The sequence below is a fragment of the Pipra filicauda genome, unplaced genomic scaffold, assembly GCF_003945595.2.
Source record: "Pipra filicauda isolate LSUMZ 115617 unplaced genomic scaffold, ASM394559v2 scaffold275_size1018216_pilon, whole genome shotgun sequence".
NCBI classification, from domain to species: domain Eukaryota; kingdom Metazoa; phylum Chordata; class Aves; order Passeriformes; family Pipridae; genus Pipra; species Pipra filicauda.
This window is the reverse complement of record NW_024104393.1, coordinates 78,442-101,204: the sequence shown is the minus strand read 5'-3', so window position 1 is coordinate 101,204 and position 22,763 is coordinate 78,442. Positions and strand designations below refer to the sequence as shown.

Sequence of the window (22,763 nt, the reverse complement as noted above, 5' to 3'; positions counted from 1 at the left end):
TGTTCTGTAGGTGCTTAAGCCTTTTTTCCAAGCATCTGCTTCAGTGTGGTTCTGATGAGGGGGCTGGCTGCCTTGGGGGAGTGTGTTTAGGAAGAACTTGGCTGAAGGTGATGCAGGGCTCGGGGATGGTAATTGGATTTTTGATCAACAAACCCAGGCAGACAGACGAAGCTTCCTTGCAGCAGCTTTAAAATATCTCTCTCCTGCTCTGCAGCATACAGGCATGCTAGAATAAATAGCTGGCAGCCCTGGGTTGTTCCAAGCCTTGCCTTTTTTTAGCTCTCCGTCTTCTGGGAAGCTTCCTCCCACCCGCGGCGCTGGGCTGGAGCCTGCGGGGTGTCAGGCTCCTTCCAGGCACTGCTGCCCGTCCGGCGAGGGCCTCGCTCCCCCAGCGCTCACAGGATCGAGGGGGGAGCCCGTCGGACTCCTGGCCGTGCACTGGTGGGAGTTCCTGACCTGTCGGGGGAATCCCCATGGCCGTGGTCCTCCATGGGTATCCCAGCTGGGGGGGGGTTCATTGCCTGTGTCACCCCCGCGGCGGCTGGGCAGGGGCTGGAGGAGATGGAAGTACGTGGAGAAAGTTGGTGGTGCCCCTACACAGGAAGAACGAGAAGGGCAGGGAAGCCCCCAGCCTGTGTCCCAGGTGGGTGTGTGGGACCCCCTTACCGGGGCCAGCGGCAAACGAGAGCTGAGAGCAAACCCCCTTTGGTGTGGGCTGTGCCGGGAGGGTGCCAAGGAGAGGAGCCCTGCGAGGGACCGGCACGGCAGCACGGCTCCGGCACGGCCACCGCTGCCTCCCAGCAGCGCAGAGCCCCGGCATTCCTCGGGAGCAGCCCCCGCTGCGGGGGAGAGCACTCCCGGTGCGGGCTGAGAACAGCTCAGCCTTCTGTGCTGCAAAATCCCCGAGCTTCTCTGCAGTGTGTAAAAAAAAAAACAAACCCAACCACCAGAGCAGGGGGTTTCTCCCTCTTCTTTCCCCCTTCATATCCGTGTGGCACAATCAAGCTGCCCGGGATGGCCTGGGCTGGCAGCCGGAACCACAGACATGCTGTGGGGCATCCCTGCTGCCTGGAGCAGCCCTGAGATGCTGCCCAGGGGGATGCCCTGCTCAGGAGCTGGTGGAAAGGCTGAGCAGATGGGTTGGGAGACAGTGCTGTGAGTTACCAGCCACACCAGAGCTTCAGGCCACCATGCCCTGGCTCTTGGCTTGGCCTCTCTCCCCTGTGCAGAGGGAAAGGTGCTGCCCCCCTACCAGTGGGTCCTGCTTGCCCCCAGAGCCTGGGGTTTGCTGCTCCAAGAGTGCTCTCCGTGGGAAGGACAAGGTGTCTCTGGATATTTATTCTTCCCTCTGGTGAGCAGTGTGACAATATTGACTATTTTTCAAGAAGGGCTCTTGATATTCAAGAGGTAAGGGGAGAAGTGAGCAGGAGCACCAGGGGCATAGAGGATTAACTGTAGCTCTCAGGCAGCTGTCTTTAGTAAATCCTGCTGGGGAGGGCTTCCCAAAAACCCCTTTCCTCTTAAGGACTCTCAAGAGATACCTGGCCAAGGGCTGTTCTGCCACAATTGGTACTGACAGCAGCAAAGAGGGGGAAACCAGTAACACATCCAGTATCAGCTGTGTGGACCAAAGCAAACACTCCCCTGTGGGCAGCAGGAACTCAGCTGGTCCCTTACCCCACTGACACGGCAGATGCCACCCCCCCCGGTTCTGGGGGGGATGCAGGATGAGTGGGTGGGTGAGTGGGCCGTGGTGACTGGGCCAAACAGGCAGGGCTGGTCAGCCGGGAAAACCACGGGATGCCTGGACACGCGGTTGAGAGAAATCGTCTCCATCAGCGCAGCCTCGAGCCACAGGGATAGCAGCAGGGAGCGGGGCCGTCTGAAGGCCACGGATGCGGTGGCACGGTGAGGACTCTCTTGCACAATCGCCCACATCGCTGGGGGCACCTGTGCGGCAGGTTCCCAGTGGCCATAAAACCGCGGGTCACCTTGCGATAGGTGCCTCGCTCCGGGGCCAACGTGAGCCGCGGCAGCGCCCCGCGACCCACCCAGCACCAGGCAGACCCTCCGTGCCCTGCTGTGCCCGGGAGGTGCCCGGGAGGTGCCCTGCTGTGCCCGGGAGGTGCCGGGGGAGGCAGTGCCTCCCTGGGAGCGGCAGTAAAACCGGGGGCCTCAGCGCGGTCCGTGCGGCCACATCCTGGCCCTGCTGCCCTTTGCATTTGTCCCGGGACAGGCTGGGGACCCGGGATGGGGGTGATGCGGCCAACCTCGCGCTGCTCAGGAATACCTCCCGGGCATCCAAGCTCCTGCTTCCCCACCCTCATGCCAGCACTGCTCCTCTCCGATTGTTATTACAGCAGCTAATCGCATTGCTGGGGCGATGGCCGGGGATCCACCCAGGGTACATGTGCTGGGGGCTGTGCCGTCAATGGCTGCCTCCAGCACATGGCCGAGAGCTGATCCCTGAGCCTGAGCACAGCCCTGCCTTTGACAAAGCAGATTCATTCATAATTCAGAGCCACTTCTGCAGCTGGAAACCTTTCACAGGTGACCGAGCTGAGAGGCTTGGAGACGCCTGGCCTGGCTTCCAGTCCCAGGGCACAGTGGGGAAGAACACACCATCCTTAACAGAGCTCATTCCTCGTGGGGTTTAGAGCCTGTGTAGAGGGGGTCGGGTGAGCCAGGGTCGGGGTTTACGGCAGCACAATGGCCGGTAACTGTCCGGCACTAGGCAGGAAGGGAGCTCGGGGCTCTCTGCCGGGGGGCACACCAGTGTTACTTGAACACAAGGTCAGCCCTTTCACTTGAGGGAGTTCCTGCCAAGCTGCTCTCTCTGCTTCAGTGCCGATGAAAGCACCACCCGCTCTGCACGAGGGGGCTGCACCCCCAGCCACGACAGGCACGCAGGGGCTGCACCTGCATCCAGACCTCTGTCAGTCGGGGTGTCCCGGGACGAGGTACAAAGGAGAAGCTGCAGAGGCAGCGCTCAGCCCCAAACCAGCAGAGCAGCCCCCAGGCCCTCCCAGCTGCAGCCCTTGTTTCAACAGGCTGCGAGCGGGCGGGTGCGACCCAAACCAGGCGCTGAGCAGTGGGGCCGGGGAGAACAATTAGCGCTTCCATCGTGATGAGGAGCCGTGCCCACGGGTCCCGTCCCGCCCAGAGGGGAGAAGGGCGATGGGGCAGGGCCCCGCAAGAGCCCGACGTTGTCCCCTCGCCCCGGGAGAGGTGTTGGTGGGGCCGGGGGAGAGCCCCAGCCCGAGTGCGGGGACGGGGGATGCTCCTGCGGGGCCGTGCGGTGGCGGAGCGCGGTCCCAAAGCCCCACCTGGTGGCGGAGGGAGCGATCCCGGCCCCGGGGACACGCCAGACCCGCGTCCCCCTCCCCGGGCACGGCTGCGGGGGCATCCCCGCGTGTTTCCCCAAGGACATGCCAGGGACAGACTGCTGCGCAGGGTCCCTGTCCCTGGGGAACAGGGATTTCTCCTTGCTTGGGGAAGAAGTGGGTCCAGTTCCTGTAAGAGGGTGAGAAATCCCAGATTTTCAGAGATATCAAGTGCAGAGTGACAGAGAAGTCTCCAAGTGCCCGGGGGAGCAGCCGGCAGGGAAACAGCTGGTGGCTATTGCTTCTTGACGAAGCCTGGACTTGAAGGTGCTCCCAGACATCTTTGTGACATGCTCCCAGTTTCCTGGGGTGAGATATCCCTGCTTTTGCAGCTGTTACTTTCTGCCAAGAAGAAACCATTGTAACTGTCTTCCAACTGTTTCATTGCTTTCTTCTGCCCAGTGCCTGGTGAAGACCCCCCTTCCCACTGCCTCTCCATGGAGCAGGTCTGGGCCTGCTGGGGATTCTCTTGTCCCGTGACCAAAACCAGAGAAAGTTCTGAGCTGAAGAGAAATATTTGTCTTCAAACTCAGAAATTATGTTTCAGGTTTGTGCTATTTTACCCTTCTGTTTAATCCTTTTCTCTATTAATATTTATCAACACAACATTTTTCTTCTTTTAAACAATGTCAAAGCTTTGTTTTAAGGAAAAAAAAAAGTAGGATAATTTTTTTAAAAACTTGGACATTTTTCCTCTCCCCCTTTTTTCTTTCCCTGCCTCTTTTGGCCCAGACTGCCAGGTGTTGGACTGCACAGGAGGAGGTTGGGATGTAAGCTGGGACAATCCAGGAAGGCATTTGGAAAAGAAGACAGGTGTTTCTGCACATCCCACGAGTCTATCTTTAGAGGTTTTTTCCCTTGTGGGAAGCTTGCAGGGAACAACGTGTCTTTTGGAAAACTAAGGTGTCTTGAAGGCTTAACTCACTCATCCCTGCTCCCAAACCCTGTGGCAGCAGCTGATCCCTTGGAAATATCTTCTCTCCCTGTGTCCCACCAGGTGCAGTTCAGGATGTGGTGAATTTTTAAACCTGATGCTGGAGTCCTTTTGAGCTTGCTCTCCTCTTGAGACACTGCAGTCCATGTTTTGCTTTCATATCATGAACATTGCAAAGTGTGCCCGTGGTTTATGTTGGCGGGTTCCCACTGCCCTCGTGTATCTGCCATGTGTGAGTTGGATGATGGGAATCAGTTCTTTGGGTTTTTCGTGTTCTTATTTGGTAAACTTGGGTTCATGTTTTGGGAAACTCATCCAAGTGCTCCCACATGATCTGTGGGTATAAAGCTACCCTGAGCTAATGCTCAGTGCCAGCATTTTTCAAAGCAGATATTGAATGAGAGAGGTTTTTAGTTAATATAAACCAGAGTCAATTTACAATGACAAAGTATTGCTAGATGTGTCAGGGAAGAGACAAGCTGCTGAAATGTTTGGCTAAAGTCAAGAACTGGAATGTTGTTCTTTGTTCAGTGATGTCCCAAAGCCCTGCTCAGGCAGGGGCTGCCTCTGCCAGCTCCTGGTGGTGTTTTGGGAGGAGGATGGAGACTGACACTTCCAAACAGCCTTTGGCAGTGAGTGGTGGATAGGGCCCTTCTGAAACTCAGCTGCTGTTTTGTTGCTGGGGTTTTTGTTGTTTGGGATTTTTTATTTATTTAAGACATCATGAGAATGGATACACAGTTTTCCTGGTTGCTTTCCGGTGGCTCAAGGACAGTGGTTTCTCCTGCTGGGATTTGATGATCCTTATGGACCCTGACAGGGAACTCGGCTCTCGGATGTCACTGGTTTGGGGATTAGTGTGGTCTAACACCCACAGATATTTTAAACATTCTCAGCTTTTCTAAGGCGGAGCAGTGTGTGGGTGAACTGGGAAGTTTCCCTTATTCCCGGTGGGAATTAGCCTTTTCTTTCTTCTCCCTCCCTGCCCCGAGCTGGCTCTGTGATAGAGCCGAGTGTGGCAATAGATGGCACTGCTGGGACAGGCTGGAGCCGCTGCCTCGGTGCCACGGCCCGAGGGGCATCGCTCTGCTCACATCAGTCCCGGCTCCCTGTCCGAGCTGTGGATCCATAAACTGGGCAAACCTCGTGCAAAGTGGCTGCAGCAAGACTTTGCATTCCTGGCCGAATTTCTGCTGCAGCAAGACGTTATGTCAGCACCTGAATTTCTGCTTCTGTTTCCATGCAGGGCAGAAGGAGGCTGCCAGCATCAGAGCACCTCTGGAAAGTTGTCTGAAAAGTCAGAGCAGCAAAGCAGCTGGGAAATACCCAGGAGTTCTGGGAGCAGGAGGGGTCCGTGCAGGTAGATCTGCTCAGCTGGGCAGAGGGGAACACGAGTCTCTCTTGATGCTCTGTGCCCCCAGACTCATCTGCAGCCTGTTCCCAAGCAGCCACTGGCCATCAACCGGGTTTGCAAATCCTCCTTCACTCTCACCTCTCTCTGGGCTGCAGGTTCCCAGCAGGGTTTGGTCACTGGGCTGGTTTAACCTAGATGTTACTTTCTTAATTTTCACTGAAATCCTGTGATTTATGTGCTTTGAGGCTGGCTTAGGTTGCTTGGTGCATACAGAACCCACGAAGAGACCCATGGCCACCATGAACTGTAAAAGCACCCGGGGCAGAGCAGCCCCAGGGCTATGCAGGTAAAGCCTGGTTTCACAGTGTTGGGCTCTCAGGATTCAGCAACTTAGGGTAAAAATCTAGAGATTCCCGAATAATAGGTGTTGGGTGCTTTTGATTTGCTTCCTGGGCAGCAGAGCTTTTTTTGTGTTGGAATCTGTTTTATGGAAGTTACTGCTCAGACCAGGGCTGTGGTTCCCAGTATGCTGCCCCTGCCTAGGCCAGGTCCAGACCCATAAACCAGCTGGGAAGCTCCCACTGAGACAGAAGTCTGGGGAAAGAGGGGGAGGGCTGTTGCCTGCAGTGTCATTAGAAAGAAAGCAATTCAGCCCCTTGAAATCATCTGCACTCTGGTTATCTGCCTTCATAATATCCCAATTGCTGGGGAGAACCTGATTTAAGACTGGCACTGAGGCAGGTTGCTCTGCATCACATTGGTTCTCCAGCACTTTGTTCTTTTTTCATTTGACCTCAGCAAATGCACCTTCCCAGATGACTTTGTGCTGCACAGGAGATGAAAACACACTCCCATCACAAGGCAGACTTCCTTGCTCTTTCACGGCCCCAAGGTTGGCTGGCTCTGTGACCTACAGAGAGATAAGAGCTGCTTTATTCTTTCTCATGCATGACCAAGTCAGCTCACCTCCAACATGAATGATTGAAGACCCACGTGCATTTGTAATGACTATATTCTAATTAAAAAGCAACCCCCTCCTTGAAAATTTAGGCAGCTGAAGTGGCATTGTGCTTACCAACAAATAATTAATTATTTATATGAAATGCTCTGCTCTTTAAATTACTTGGGTTTAATGTACTGCAAAGGCATTTGCAGTATCGATAACAATGCTATTTTGCTTCCACTTAATCATCACAATTTTATTTATTTATTTATTACCAAGAACAAAAATACCCCAGCTGGTCCATCTGATACTGTGCTGTACCACTGACAGGCTGCTTTTCCTCCCAGTCTTATGTTGCAATAGTTATGGTTTTGCTGTAAAGAGGCTGTTTCACAGCCCACTTGTAGGACTTGGTGCTGCATGTGAACCAGGATTTATCCACCACAGTGCACTTGTCACCATGGTGGTGCTGTCACTGACCCATGTGCTGCTTTATGGGAGTTCTGCTGGTTCCAGTTCAGCTATTTGAACAACTCTTGAGTCCTCTCAGGTGTCTGTTGTTAATGGTGATGTAGTCCCTGTGGTTTTTTGGCTTCTCCTATTTCTCCCAAAGTTCAAGCAGTTCAAGGTGAATTAGAAAAAGTGACTGGAAGCAGAGGACAAGCTGCAAAGCTGATCCTTGGGTGTAGCCAGGGGGTGCTGGACGATGCAGCAGTTCTGGGCTGGTGTGCCTCTTCTGCATGTTTTGGTTACCAATAACTCTTCATTTTCTCTCTTTTTCAACTATCAATATTTTTTAAAAAACATCTGCCATTCAAATCAGTTGGGATTCAAGCTGCCCTGTTGCTCAGCATCCTCCCCACTGGGATCGATGTGTTGGTGTTAATGTGCCATTAATTCCAGAACAGGCAAGACCATTTGGCAGGAGCAGCTTAGAAAGCCCGGAATTGATGGGCTGCGGGAAGGTGTTATTGCATCACAGCCATTTCTAAGTGCAGGGTCGTGCTCAATAGACTAATAACAGATTTGCCAGTTTAAGGTGAAGTGACATCCGCTGGAAGAAAGTGGAGCAGAGACACGTGAGTGCTGCTGCTGGGACACTGAGCTCCCAGGCTGGGGTGGCCATGGAAAGGCAGGTTGAGAACTGCTGAGTGTGTAACGTGAGGTGGGTCCAGGGTGACACTGAAAACCTTTGCTGCCTTCTGAATTACCAGACCCGATTCCAGTCACCAAGATGACTTTGACTGTTCTAAGTGGCTGCTGGGGGTGTGTAATTATAATGCACATGTGAGGTTCTCACAGAACAATCACAGCTCTGTGTGGCAGGAAGGGACACGGAGATGCACCCTAATCCATCCTTCTGTACCAAGCCACGATCAATATGTCTAGACCATCCTGACAGATGCTTAAGGATCCTTTTCTTGAAAGTCTTGATGATATCTCTACCCCTCAGTCTCCTTGGGCAACTACCCCAGGGCTCTACTCTTTTTTTCCCAACAGTCATCCTAATTCTCCCATCCTACTATTTTTTGTCTGATTCCTAGCAGATAAGGAAAGCAAGCCACTGCTCTCTTCTACAGAAAACTGTTACCCCATCTCTCCTCTGCCTTCCACTTTCATGAGTTAATTGACCCATTTCCCTCTACCTCTCTTCAGAGGCTGTTTTCTAATTCTCTGGTCACTCCTATTGCTGTCCTCTGGGCTCCTGCCAGTTGGGGCCTGCCTTTCTTGATGAACAGTGCCCAAACTTGGATGCAGGACTCCAGCTGAGGCTTTAGTAGCAGGGCAGTGAAGGTTTACTTCATGTGTCTCACATACAGCTTTTCTGTTTATGAATTCCAGCATGATAGCTGCAAAAAAAAAAAAAAAAAGCAAACAATGTCCTGGTAGCCCTTGAGATTCGGACACAGTGGAGATGAGGGCCATATAAGTACATAGATGGATGCAGAGATGAAATGCAGACTTTCACTAGTCAGACAGAAGAAGCTGAGCTTAGGAAGTGGCACCGTGTCTGCTGCTGGTGTGTGTGTGAGCCTCATGTCTGCCCTGCCCAGCCGTGGGGGGAGGAGGGAGTCATTCCCACCCCACCGGGACACACCCCATGCCCACATCGGGAGCCGTGTGGTTCCACCCCCTCCCACCCGCCGGGACACACCAGGGGTGTTTTCATGCTGGGGGCTCCCAGCCCCTGTGGGTTCATGAGCTGAGAGGGTCTGAACCTTTCTGCTGCTGGATTTGGCTTTCGGTGCCTCTATCCATAGGTGTAGTTATTTGAGCTGTTCTCCTTTGCTTTCCACGCCTGGAGGAAAAAGCGCTCTGTGAAAAGATGAGTTGCACATTTTTTCCCCTCCCCTTCAGCCCAAGCCTTAGGCAGGAGGCTGGTGCGTGATGCAAAGTTGGGCTCTGCAGAGGATGGAGGGGAGGCGTCGGAGGAGCCCGCGGTGGTGGCTGGAATTCCTGTTGCCGTAACAACCCGATGCAGTCCTTAAATATAGAACCGGTTTTACCCCATAGCCCGGCTCTGTCCTCTCCTCTGTAACACAGAGGAAACGGGCTTTGCTTCCTCGTTGCTGCTGCCTGTTAGAGTCCCAAAGGTCAGAAATGTAAACCCTGGTGCAGTGTGTGAGGTCAGGAGACCCACTGATCATGGGCTTGGGGGTCCTGCTCCGTTCAGACTTTGGTGTGAGGGCCCCAAATTCTGGTTTGACCCAGTGAAAATCCTCAGGGAGGTTGGACTGAAAGAAGAGGTCCCCTAGAAGAGTAGAAAACATCTGGCTGCTGGAGCAGCTGCTTGACTGCTGCAGTTATGGCTGTGGGGTGGGAGGGGAGCAGGGCTGCTTTGGGGCTGGGCAGGGATGGGGACAAATCACATCAGAGCATTACATCACCCCATGCAGGGCATTGCTGTCCCTTTCCAAAGGAAAGCTTCACTGTTTTTCTGAGCTTTCCCCAGACAGACCAGTTCTGTTTGAAGCAGGGAAGAGGAGACAGGTGACTCTTTATTCCAGACCTAGAAAGACTTATTTTTCTCTGAGAGCCAAGCAGGACTTTCCAGTGCCCTTGGTAAGCCTGGTGGCACCTAGCACAGAGGCACTGAGGGACTAGGGCTTACTTTGCCTGTAATTATGGATGTTTACAGGTGTCCTCCTGCAAGGCACTGGCTGGAAGGTACATCACTCAGACTGCAGCTTTCCAGCTTCTCAGTGCTGCAGTTTTCTTTTGGAGGTGCTCCTTCAGGATCTGAGAAGACTGAATTTAAACCTGGAAACACTGAGCAGCCTAAAGGATTTGCCTGTATCTACAAAGTCACCCCCTCTAAAATGTACTTTAGTCCGTATTTGGGCTGGAGCATCACATTTCTCCTGATCAAGCAAATGGTTGGGAGGTTTGGTCTCAGATTGCACTGCAAAGACTTGTAAAGCAAACCACTGAAGTTCTTGGGATGGTTCCCCAGACAATGCTGCTTGTTTGTTCTTGTTCCTATCTAATTAAACTTTTTCCACTGGGAAGCTCTTGTTTTAGTCATTTTTTTGCAAAATTGAACTGGCCTTTCTTGGTTTACTAAATTAAAATCCGCAAAAGCAGATGCTTTAAGAACAGATACTCTGAAATCTGTTGTTCACATCATTGATTCTGTCTTTGCAGCAGGAGGACAAGTCCTCTGCACACACATTGGTATGAGATGAAGCCAGGGACTTCAGAAGGCAAGGAAGGGACCAGAGGGACAGTGATTCTACTGTCACTTGCTCAGTGGTCTGGGACTGCCAGGCTGAGTTGTACTTGTGCAGTGTTACTTCAGGTCTTTGCACAGCTGCCATAGAACTTGTTCCCGAGCTGAGAGGGCCGATTGACAGGTACCTTCTACAGGGACCCATCAGTGGCCAACATCATCTCAGCATCCGGAGAGAAGAGGTGGAGAGGAGCTGCAGGCACCCAGTGATGGGGCAGCAGAACACGTCAGATACTCAAGGTTTTGTTACAGAAGCTCCAAGCAAATCTAGTTTTCATTGAATTCCCCTGTCTGCAGGGGTCCTGGGGGCTATTAGCTGCTTTAACTGGAAAAGCAGCTGCTGGGACCATGGGCATTTGCTCCCAGGGGCGGCACATTCCCTGCAGCTCTCCAACCCCTGGGATCTGCTCAGCCCACATCAGCCTCCAAACTGCTCCAACCATCTCCCTTTCCTTTGAAAGCAGAAAGGATTTGTGCAGCCACATGTGGCACCCCAAAATTCAATTCACATTTTAACAGGACTTTTACTGCAGAAAGGAGAAAAACACCGATGCAGAACCAGCAGATAAATTGTAGCTGCTTTATGGAGCTTAAGATCCATTGTAATGATACTTGTTGTTGTCCTTGCTAACCAGAAGAGCTGTATTGCTGCGTGGCTTCCTAAGCCCCCCTGCACAGCCCTTCCTGAATCAAAGGGATTGGTCTGGGCAAGGCAGGCAAAGATCATACACTGGGCCTGAAGAGGAAGCTTTGAAGTGTTGCTGAGCAGAGGTATTTAATTAACCTCCTCTATTGATTTTGATGAAGAATCACCTTCACTTTTTATGTGCAAGAGAAAAAGAGACTGTCTGAAGAGCAGCCACGTGGAGAGTGGCCAAGTGAGTGCCGGGATGGGCTCGGTTCTTCACCTCTGGTTTTCCTGTGCAAGACTGTGGTTGACCTGTGGGAACATGCCAGAAAATAGAGACAGGGTGAGGGAGCTGAAGAAAAGTGAGAGAACCTCTCCATGTGCTGTGTGTGCCTCCAGCACATGGGGTGATACAGGGGATGTGCAAGGGGTGGGGAAACACCCCTCTCCTGCCAGCAGGTGAGCAGTGGCCACTGAGAAGAGACAGCACATGCAGAGGACCTGCTCTGTGGTGGAAGGGGAAGTGGGGAGGCTGGTATTTCCCGGAATCATCTGCCAGGGCAGAGGATGTTGGTGCTTCTGGCTGTGGCGAGGTGGGAGTGGGTCACCCCTCAGCAGCCTCACACAGCCCCCAAGGGCCAGGGGCTGCCCAGGGCCATGGCAGGGGTTCTGCCTTGTTCTGCAGCCCATCAGAAGTGAGGAGGTAGGTTGAAAATGCGGGCTAAGCTTGAACTTGAAAGGCCATCAAAGCATTTGGGAGAACAACTGTGAAACACTGAAATGGCTGCTTGCTCTTCAAACATGATGGTTGTTGAGAAGTTTGGGAGTTTGCTGGGATTTCCTGATTTACTGGGGTTTAAGAGCTTGAACTGAGGGCCTTTTAAATTTTGTTTTACGTTGGCTGGGTTGTTAATATTTAATGTATGGAGAAAGACAAAGGTAGGTAGCTGGCAACTCTCTTGATAAAAATCTCTATTATGATAATCCTGAGGAATCTTTGTATTGTTGTTATTTGTGTTACTGGAATGACAGAGCACAAATGCTAGAAGGGAGGGAAACCTCGCCGTGCCCTCATGTGGATGGGGGATTGTCAGAAGCTTGCAGTCTGAAAGACAGGCAGGACTTGGGCACAGGAGCTGTCCCCAGGTAGTGAAGGCTGTGACGGTGTCAAGTCCCCACATCTCTGAACCAGCCCCCTGTGAGGTGACTCACTGGGCTGGGTGCTCGTGCCCCATGGGTGCCACATCCTCTGCAGGGCCCTGTGACCACCGTGCCCCTGCACGAGGCTGGGAGGCTTCCTGAGACTGGGCTCACAGTGACGCCTTTTAATTCCCCTTCCCACCCAGCAGACTTGTGAAGAGCAGGTGGGTGGGAGCTGCTCCCTGAGGGCCCTCACCCTCCAGAGCCGTGGGAGCTTGGCCAAGCCCCATCACTTCATCTGCTTCAAACCAGGTGACAGTGACTCACTGTCCTCCACAGTGATCTGGGTTCTGCTGAACCCCCTCCAGAGCTGGCAGGAGCACAGACCCACATCCTCTGCCCTTTGCACAGAAGGAGCCTCATGTGCTTTACAGGAGAGTTGCATTGCAACTGCTTTTTGCAGAAAATGTGTACATCAGAATTCTGTGTTATCATGAGGAGTTTGGACATAAAAAAAGCTTTTTAAAGTACTCCAACGCTGGAACTCAGAGAGAGTAGAGATTTCCAAGCTGCTGACCTTTTTAGATGTTTAGTCACACTAGAAAATGAGTCTCAGTGGGGCACGGATGGTTGGGTCAGACACTGGGGTAAAGGTTTTGCTGCAAGGCTGTTTGGAATTTTGGTGCCTAAATCTGAAGCAACTGGGGACAGGGAGGCCATTGAACCTCTTTGTGCTGAAGGACTTGAGCAGGGGTCTCTGCTATCTGGACAAGTGCTCATTTCTGGGGTATTTAAAAAAAAAACGAAAAATCTACTGCGTTCCCACCTTGTTCAGCTGCACCTTTGGAAAACAAAGTGACCAGCCAGCAATGCACTGAAAGATGCAGCACACAGAACTGCCTTTAGGAGGGGGTCTCAGGCTGCAAATCCCAAGGGAAAGGAGAAATGTCACTGGCACTCTAAAGAGGGGCCATCCAAGAAACCAAAAAATTTGATCTTCAGATGGTTCTGTCCTCCAGTTTTCCTCCTGGTCAGCTCCAGGCAACTCTTTGCTCCATTGCTGGCTCTTTCCAATCACAGTGCTCCCCATGGGCACTCTGCAATAGCCCAGTGTCAAAATCAGCCCTGCAGCCCCCTTTGAGCTGGGACTGGGCACTGCCCTCAGCACCCTCCACTGCTGCCCACACCAAGGAAGTGAAGCTGCGTTTTCAGTCGGTTTTTGCAGCATTCTCAGTCTGTGCAATTACACCAATTTGTCCTTTTTAGGTTAACTGGTGCTGGATAATGTTCCCCTGCAGAACTGATGCGTGCAGTGAAAAGGGCATGGTTGGAAGAGCTCATCAAAATTCGTGGGGAGTAGTGCTGTCCCATGTGAAGAAGTTTAATCCAAGAGAGCCTTCAAGAAAGGCTTATTGCAGCCTTCTGTATCACCCACAAACACTTTGGGGAAAACAGGGAAGGAGAACAGTGTTAGATAAGCTTCTTTAAAATGATCTCCGTAATCCTCCAAATTAAAATGTGTTTTATTAAAGGCAAGCTACAGATGAAAAACAACCCAAGAAAGGCTGGAAGTGACCCTTCCCAGAGACAATTTATGCTATTGCTATGCTGTGAGTGCATGTCACTGAGATCAAAGCTCTCCCCCTGCAAGGAGCCAGCCCCATCTGTGGCACAAGATGCCCAGCCTTTCCTCCATCCTTGTCCCCAGGGAGCAAGGCTTCCTCAGCACTGGAAGTAACATTAAGTAGTCACTTGAAAATCGATTTGACCCCACTCCATGTCCCTTCCCAGCCACTGGCATGAGGCTTCCTGACCCCAAAGCAGCTCCAGCTTTTACTGTTGTGGAATGGCATAAAGGAGAGGAGAAGGAAGAGTGCATTTATTCAAGACTCAGGGCAATTAAGATCAGGGAGTGGTCAAGAAGGGCTGCTTTTATGCAACTTTTTCAAGTCCTGCCTATTTTCTGCCTGTTTCTCATATAAGATGAGCCACAAAAATCTTGACCAGTTGTGTACTCCCATCAGCCTGATTCTCACAGAGACTCTCGTGAGAGCTTCTGCCTCCGATGGCAGCAGCCTCTGACAACGTGCTCCCTGTCAGCAGCAGTAACAGCAACAAGGCAAACAATCTTGGTAGGAATCACTAAAGGATATCTCTTCAGTTTTAAAGTACATTTGGCTGCTCATTCATCCCCCACCCCATGCTGCCTTTGGCAGCTTGCTTTAAACCCTCTCAGTCTCAATTTCCCTTGGTCTCAAAGGGGATATTATGGTACTTTCCTCCCAGGAACCATGTGAGATTGCTCTCACTGCAGAGTCCTTTTAGAGCCCACATATGCAAGAGCAGAGCAATTCTTGCTTTCATTATCCTGAGGAAACTCGCTGGCTTCAGGACATTCAAATGATGGCATTTTTCCAGCATTAGACCACAAAGCAGAGTTTTGTCTGTGGCTGAGTTTGGTGTTTGATTTGCCTCCAAGGCTGAGCCCTCAGCCTGTGTTTGTTAAAGAGGAGTTGGGCAAGAGATGGAAATCAGCATGTGTGCATGCTGACCGTGGGGGAGCTTAGGGAGGGCAGGCAGGGCCTCCTGCCTCTGAATTCCTGGGAATGATACTGCATCCAGGACCTGGACCCTGGCTCTCCCCAAAGACTGCCCAGTCTGTCTGCAGCCATGGGGGTGCCACAGCCCCAAAGGGTGTGAATGGCTGCGGGGCACTTGGAGTCCTCAGCAGAAAGTGGCTGGATGGAGGAGCACTTGGTCACCCCTGTGAGAGAGGCCACATCTCCACCGCTGTGAGGACTGGCTGACCCCTCCAGCTCTGCTGCCCTCCCTCCTGAGTGATGATTAGTGTGAGCCTCCAGCCCTTCAGGGGCTAATAAATCCACAGTTGCTGAATAACAAGGCAAGTCCAATTGCTTCCCAGGGCTCAGTGCTTCAAGCTAAATGTTAGATAACATATTACAGGTGGCTATTTCTCCCTCAGTGCCAGCCCTGCCTGAAGAGTGAAAGCTAAGAGGAGGAAACATCCATCCCCCAGCTCCTCCATGGGGTGCAGGGGTTGGGGGAGTCCTGCTGCCACCGATCCCTCCTGAGCAGGACAGGAACCAGGGGCCCTCAGGTGTTTGGCCTATGGGGTTGACAGGCAGGAGAAAATTTCTCAGGTCCTTTTGCAAATTCCCTAGCAGCTGGGTGACAGGGACAAATCGGCCCACGGGGGGATTTTATTCCTCAACCAGAGAAAGGTTTGTGCATTTTTCCTTCCTGAAGCAATTGTATTTGTTCTCAAACCTGACGTGAACAAGACAGATGCAGCCAGGAGGTGATGCTTTACACACCTTAGGGAATAGGCTGGTGCTTCCATAGCTTTCAGCCAGTCTCCCAGAATCATCCTCATCAAGATAAGAGGAAAGGTGGGTCTGATGGAGCCATCCTTGGGAAGAGGAGCCACGTGGTCTATGCTTGTGGTCAGTGAGCACAGAGAGAGACTGAATAGATGCACAGGAGGAAATGCACATCCTGGGAAAGGCAGAAAGCTGGAGCCAAGGGGGATGGCTCTGAATGTGCTTTGTGGGAACCTGAACCAGAAGCTTCTCTGATAACCAATATGCACTGGAGTGTTTCCTGCCCTCCTCCTGAAGGCCAAAGAAGCCCAAGGTTGACTAAGCAGCAGGAGCTGTTGGCAGAGCAGTGCCAGGAAAGCAGGGATGCAGCTCTGGTGAGCTCCTCCTCGAGGTAGTAGGAGGGAGGGGAACTTGCCTGCAATGGGGGGGCTTTGGGTAGTCCTGGGACTTCAAAATGCATCTGAAAATTTTAGGTAAGCTGAAAACTTCAACTCTTTACAGGACAGGGTCCCCCTGTGGCTACTGTCCTCCCAAAACCAAGAGAGGGCTGCCCTCACCTGTCTTTTCCATAGCTGAGACAGCCTTCAGAGACTTTGCCTTCTGCCAAGGGGCATTTGCTCCCTGGTTCCTGCTGAGATCTCACTGCTCTTCCTCCCTCCATCTCTCACTTTTGCAGATATCCAGTTCAGCAGCCCAGCCCTTGCAGATCCTTTGGGGCTTCTCTGAGAACCCAGAGAGCCTGGCAGAGGTGAGGCTCTGCCTTCTGGACCGATGAGATCTTATAGATTTGTAAATATAAGTAAACTGTTTGGAAAAGGCTTCCTTTTACCCTGGTGAGAGGAGAAGCTGGTGGAGGGCAAGAGTGTATGGTGGAGCAGGCTGGGGACCAGGGTTCACCCCTTGCAGGCAGAACCCACTCCCTCATAGCAACCACAGCTGAATTCCCTCAAAAGGGGCTTTTGGCAGGGGAGTATGCGAGGATGGAGCTCAGCTGCTGCTGGCATCATCCAAGTTCTGCCTGGGATTTTTGAGGAGACTCTTCTTTTTCTAAAGTTTGGTTTTGGATTGTACTTTGCTGTCTGCTTCCAGTATTTTCCCCTGGTATTCGAGTATTTCCATGCTCCTGGGCTCTTGGTAGCACAAGCACTATCTATCTCAGTTCTTTTTGCACTTTTCAACACTTGTTATGGATCTCTGCCAGGAAATCTGATAATTTTTTTTCCCATTTAAGGGAAAGGATTTTGGACCATAAAAGAAATCTCCATTGTACCTAAAGTGTTTCCAGTCTGGAAAGAAAATCCCTGGAAACTAAGGGAATCCTTAAAGGGGCATAATAGGAAACACTCTGTAACAGAGACAGCTTATTGTGCACGATTGCCTTTCCCACTCCCGAGGATAAGTGCAAGGCCCTTGGGCTACAAGAACAATATGGGTCATTGTTACATCTTAGAGTTCATTTTAAAATGTGAAACTCAGCAATGGGGAACCGGCCAAAACTCAGGGGCCACCAGAGGGGCTGTGCCCCTCTCTGTGGGAGACCCTGTGTCCCTCATGCCACCACTGTGACAGCGCCGAGTGCTGGTTCACAGGCGAGCCAGGAGCCTCCCTTTTCTCACAGCCCTTTGTTTTCCTGTGACCAGTAAAAGGATGTAAAGCAGCCTCCCCTCTTGCTTCGCAGGATGGACAGGAAGATGCCAGACTGCTGTACAGGCATGGGTGTTTGGGAAGATGTGATACTTTCCCTTATGCAGGCAGAGGAGTCACTGCAGATCAGCAGAGGGATAATTCCACATTCAGGCTCAGCCTATTTCCCTTTAATGTTGTAGCTCAACAAACACTGCCTTTTCTGCCTGGCAGTGAAATCCAGATGTCTATTCCACTGACTGCAAGCCCAGGAGAACATTTATTTGCCATACTCTGTGTATTTCCTCTAAACTACTTGGGGTTTAAGGTGTTTCCTTGTCAATAACTGCTGTAAAACCTGGAGAGAAACAGGGTTTGCCACAAACTGCATCCAATCATTTGGCTGGCTCCATAGACTGGGGAAATAACAAACCATAAATTAAGTTTGCAAAACTCAGAGTACAAAAATATCAATTGAAAGGTGTATCCAATCCAAGAGTGGGTGAAATAACCTTGAAGAAGAGCGAGCAGGCTGCACATTTCTGAATCCTCAGGCCTGCACTGCCCCTTGCCGACAAACTCTCTGTGTGGGACACGACATGCTGCAGGGAACAGCCATCCTGGGGGTGGAAACATCCTATCCTCTGCCCAGATTCCTGGATTACCCCAGGCACAGACAGCTGGAGGGGTTGCCCTGGGCAGGGCTCCCTCTCCCAGCTTCCACCAGTACCATTTTCAGTGCTGGCCCATGTGGAATTGAGAGCTCCCAGCAGTGCAGGAGCCTGTGCTCCCATGCTGCCCCTCCACGGGGTTCTCCAGCCTCTTGGCAGGACACGTGAATGGCAGTGGCAGGGGAGCAAGAACTGTGCAGGAGGACACAGATGCCCTGCTAATAAACCCGAGTTGCCTCTCTCCCAGTGATTTAACTGTGGTGAATGTGATGCATCTCCCTGCATTGGGCTACTTGTCATTCTCCCTCCCAGCATCCTCCTCCCGTGTTTGTCACGAGGGGAGATAATGTACCCGTAGGCCAGTGCTGACAAACAAACTCTTGTTCTCCTACAGCACCTGCCAGCTGGAAGTTTCAAAGCACTTTGTAATCATTAACAGATTTAGCTTCCTAGCCTTGATCAGGGGCTTAATCTCTGTTGTAAGAGGAGTAAAGTAGGGTCTGGAGGTGAAATGATGAAAAAGCAACACAACAACTCTGGATACTGTCCTAATGTCTGTCCTGAACTGGAGGTTTTGGTGGGGTAGGAGCAGCTACTTCACTAGAGGAGCACTGGACTGGGATTAAGCTGATCAACAGGTTTTATTCCCAATTCTTCCTTCCACCTCCCCTCTGGGTGATCTTGCTTTTCTCTATTTTAATTTCCTCATCTCCAAAAGGAAGCTAGTGAGCCACTTCCTGTAAGAAATTTCTAAATATATAGATTATATGCAGTTGTGAGAGGTACCGGAGAAAAACGAACACTGTTTGGGATGTCAGAAGGTGACCTCTAAAGAAGATGTGGACAATCAAACACCAAAGATAACATGTAAAGCTGACAAGGTGTACACTGGGCAACAGGAGGCAGGCAGGGACTAGGGAGATAAGCACAGAAAGTGGGGGAAAGCAGCACTGAAAGTCTTTTTTTCCTAGTTAATCACATAAAATCAGACACCAGGCTCCTCTTTCAGAAACGTTGTAGCGGGAATTGTCGATAGAGTCCAAGAGCCAGGCCAGCCTATGCGAGAGAAGGGGCTAATCAGCAGAGCCCTGTGCCTGTGGTACCAGCCCGAACAGGTGAACTGCATTAAGTGATGCTAATTGGTACTAATGGAGCTCCGGGCTCCTAGTGAGGGCCATTTTCCTTGGGGGGAGTGAAGGAGGGAAGCAGGCAGGAAGCACGGACGGAGTGGCAGAGGAGCACTTTGTCTGCTGTGTGCTTGCCAGGAAAGTCACCGTTTTCTCCATTTCTGCTGTGTTTTCAGGTTAGTAAATGCTCCTTTATGTTATATTTATGGTCCTAATTGGCAGTAGAGATCCACTACTGTTCCTCCTCTCTGTTTCTGCAAATATCTGCAACCGTCCCGCGAACAGTCTCGTTCCTACAACGAGGGGCAGCCAGGGTGGGAGCGAGGGCCCGGTTCGCCCTCACCCGGGCGATGAGCAGCCTCCTTGAGCTCCGCTGCTCCCGGCTCAGCGAGGAACCGTCTGCGAGGCAACGGGGGCCCTGCTGGGCTGACTGGCGCTCTCCGCTCATCGCTTTTCTGTGGCACCAGCCCTCGCTCCTGTTTTCACGGGTGATGACACCGGGAGCTGGCGGCACAGCCCTCTCGCCTTAGGGAGGGAGGCTGCAGGTCCCCGGGAGGGTCTGCCCGGTGCCCCGGTGCGGAGCGGCCCCGGGGCGCTGCAATGCTGGGCTCCAGCTCACGGTGGAGCTGCCCTTCCTCCGGTCCGCCCCGAGCCCGCCCGCCCGCCCCGCGCCGGGACAGCCGCGCTCGGCAACGCCGGAGCTCCGGGCTGCACTTGTTGATCTCCGTTCCGAGGCAGCGGGAGGGAGCACCGGAGCTTTCCTTTGTGTCTGCACGGAGAGCGGGCTGGGGGAGGGGGCAGACGCGGCTCCGGCGCTGGCTGTAGGCAGGAGAGAGGAGCCGCAGCCGAGGGAAGGCCTTGGAAAGCTTCCTGCCGAAGGATACGATTTACCTCGTTTCCCTTCCCCTCCCCCTGGGCTCCGCGGACAGCCGGGAGCGCCGCCGCCATCCCTCCGCCTTGAGGCTGCCCGCGGGGGGATGCGAGCGGGGCCGCCCCTGCCGCCCGCCCCGCCGCAGGATGTAGCCGCCCTCGGCCCCGCACACCCCGCACCGCCTCGCTGGGAGCCCGCAGGAGGAGGTAGGTGAGGGCTGGGCTCGGGCCGAGACAGGGGAGCCTCTCCTCGTGTGCGGCGGCGGCGGCCGGGAGGCAGAGGCGGGGGGTTCGTTTTTGGGGCTGGGGGGACCTGGGTCGGCGGGGACGGGGCCGAGCCCCGGGCTGTGCCGGCTGGGCACGGAGGAGCCGCTCTTGGCTGCGCCGGGGTTTCTCTTCGTGCCATCTTGTGTAAGCAACAGTGCTCGGGGCTGTCATGAGCCACCCGGCTCCCCAAGGCAGGCTCGGGGTTTTTCCTTATTGCCGTTTTCGTTGCTTTCCCGGTTATGCAGAGGCCGGCGTGGGGGTGCGAGGGGAGTCCCTGGGCAGCCCAGAGAGGCAGAGCGCGTCGTTAGAGTGGCTGGAAATCCCCCCCCTTTTTCTTGCCCCAGCTCTTTCCTCGGGAAATCCGCAAGGCTGGAGTTACTAAAAGCCTCCTCATCTCCCCCCCCAGCCTACACGGCAGGGCGGAGGGCACCGCCGGCTCCGAGGGAGGGGGCTGGCCCGCGGGGTCGCGGGGGCACCCGGACTCCGGGATGGGGGACGCGGTGCCAGCGCTCCCCTGGCTGGCGGCCCGGCGCCTTTTGGGGCGCTTCGCCCAGCGGTGCTCGGGGCCACCCCGTGCCCGCCCTGCCAGCCAGCAGAGGCTCCCGGGGCCGTGCCCGGTCTCCGCATCCCTCCCGGACGGGGCGTGCGGGGACCGCCGGGGCGGGGGGACCCCCGTCCGCCGCCCGGGGGAGCTCGGCGGCGGCGCCCGGCCGCACGTGGGAGCGGGCGGGTCGGCCGGGCCGGGCGCGGTTCAGCACCGGCGGGCGGACAGCGCCGCCGCCCCCCCGCAGATTAGCGGGGCGGGCGGGGACCCACGCGCGGCCTCTCTTGCAGCTCTGGGGCATGGAGGGGAAGGAGAGGTGAGCAGAGCCGGCCCCCGCGCCCTGCCCCGCGCCGCACCTTGGAGCGTCCAGCCTGAGGGGGACCAGCGATGCCTCTGGGGATGAATAAGCATGGATCTCGCTCTACTACCTCTTTGCCTCCGGACCCCACCGAGATCGTCAGGAGCAAGGCCTGCTCCCGAAGGGTCAAGCTCAACGTGGGGGGGCTGGCCCACGAGGTTCTCTGGCGGACCTTGGACAGGTTGCCGCGGACCAGGCTGGGTAAGCTCAGAGACTGCAACACACACGACTCCCTCATGGAGATCTGTGATGACTACAACCTGGAGGAGAACGAGTACTTCTTCGACAGGCATCCCGGGGCATTCACCTCAATCTTGAACTTCTACCGTACTGGCAAGCTGCACATGATGGAGGAGATGTGCGCCTTGTCCTTCAGCCAGGAGCTGGACTACTGGGGGGTGGACGAGATCTACCTGGAGTCCTGCTGCCAGGCCCGCTACCACCAGAAGAAGGAGCAGATGAACGAGGAGCTGAAGAGAGAAGCTGAGACCCTGAGGGAAAGGGAAGGGGAGGAATTCGATAACACTTGCTGTGCTGAGAAAAGGAAAAAGCTCTGGGACCTCCTGGAGAAGCCCAACTCCTCCGTAGCGGCCAAGGTAAGAGTTCCACGTTTGTTCTCAAGTCTTGTCTCTACTGGCTTGTGGCTGGTGGTGCTTACATGAAGTGTTGTCCTGCTGCCCTTGGTTTAGTATCTGGGTTCTTGTGGCTGACCAGATGCTGCAAGTGAAGGGGAGAAAGGCCTCTCTGATGCAAACGAGTTTTATTGTATCTTTTTCTGGGTAATTTGGAGGTTATCTGGTTTAAACTTCCCTGGGACCGCCTGAGCTGCTCAGTGTGGGGGAAGCTCCACTGAGCAGTGGGTCAGCAGGCAATGATTGCTGTGGCTGGAGATTTTACACTTGTTATCCAGTGGTCTGTTTTGGTGCACTTTGTAGTAGAGATTTCTTTGGGCCTAAAACAAGCATGTCTCCTGCTGCTCAACCAAACTGACCTTCAAGAAGAGGATATCTGCTCGAACTCTTAGACCCAGGTCCAATCAGGAAATAATGCCTTCCCTTCTGGGCTTAATTTAATTTTTTTCTGGTGAAATGCATCTCTTTAGTTATTTGTATCATGCAGTCCTAAGCTTTAGCAAACCCGCAGCCGGTGTTTGAATGTCATCCTTTACCTGATTCCAGCCTATTTTAAGTCTTCCTGTGCAATACTGATGCAGTTGTGTCTCTGTCAATAGCTGAAGTGCTGCTTACTTTGAAGTTGGTACCAGTGCAACAGATCTATTTGAAGGCATTTTGAAGATAAGATCCATGTTGGGAGAAACCAATGTCAGAGTTGGCTCTGATAATTTAGCTGCCTCATGTTAGTCACATTTTCTTTAGTGAGGAAAATCTCTGTGAACACAGTGATTCAGTAACCATGGGGACAAAAGTGAAGGGGGAGAGGTTGAAAACTGTGGGATGAATAACTGAAAAGCATGAGAGACTGAGCAGTAGGGACCAAAACTTGAATTTTCTATGTACCCACGTCCTCACCGTATGGCAAAGTAGAAAGAGGCCCCAGCTACCTCTGTGGTGCATCTCCCTGTTGCAAGATTTGTGAACACAAACCTTAGCTCTGTCCCTCAGGAAGTCTGGCTTTGGTGGGCTTCTTGTGACAACAGACTTCTTTCCCTCTCTTTTTCTCTTCTCTGAATGCTGCTCGTCATGAACCAAGAGCGTGTACGAAAGTTTGGGGAAGGGATTTTATGAAGTGTGGAGCTAACTTGGCTCATCCTGGCAAGGGATGGGAGAGGCATGGTCTGCCTGCTGAACCCATTATTACTTTTTTAATGACAAACGGAGCCCCAGAATGTC

The 22,763-nt window shown here is 53.2% G+C and overlaps 1 protein-coding gene across 1 annotated transcript; it reads left to right on the top strand.

Annotated features, from left to right (window-relative positions):
- Positions 1 to 19,526: 19,526 nt before the first annotated feature.
- Positions 19,527 to 21,509, top strand: LOC114004150 (potassium voltage-gated channel subfamily B member 1; the record flags this gene model as incomplete). The annotated part of the gene is made up of 2 exons (XM_039382596.1): positions 19,527 to 19,951; positions 20,846 to 21,509. A coding segment is annotated over exon 2 (567 nt), but the record flags the coding sequence as incomplete, so codon positions are not given.
- Positions 21,510 to 22,763: the final 1,254 nt, after the last annotated feature.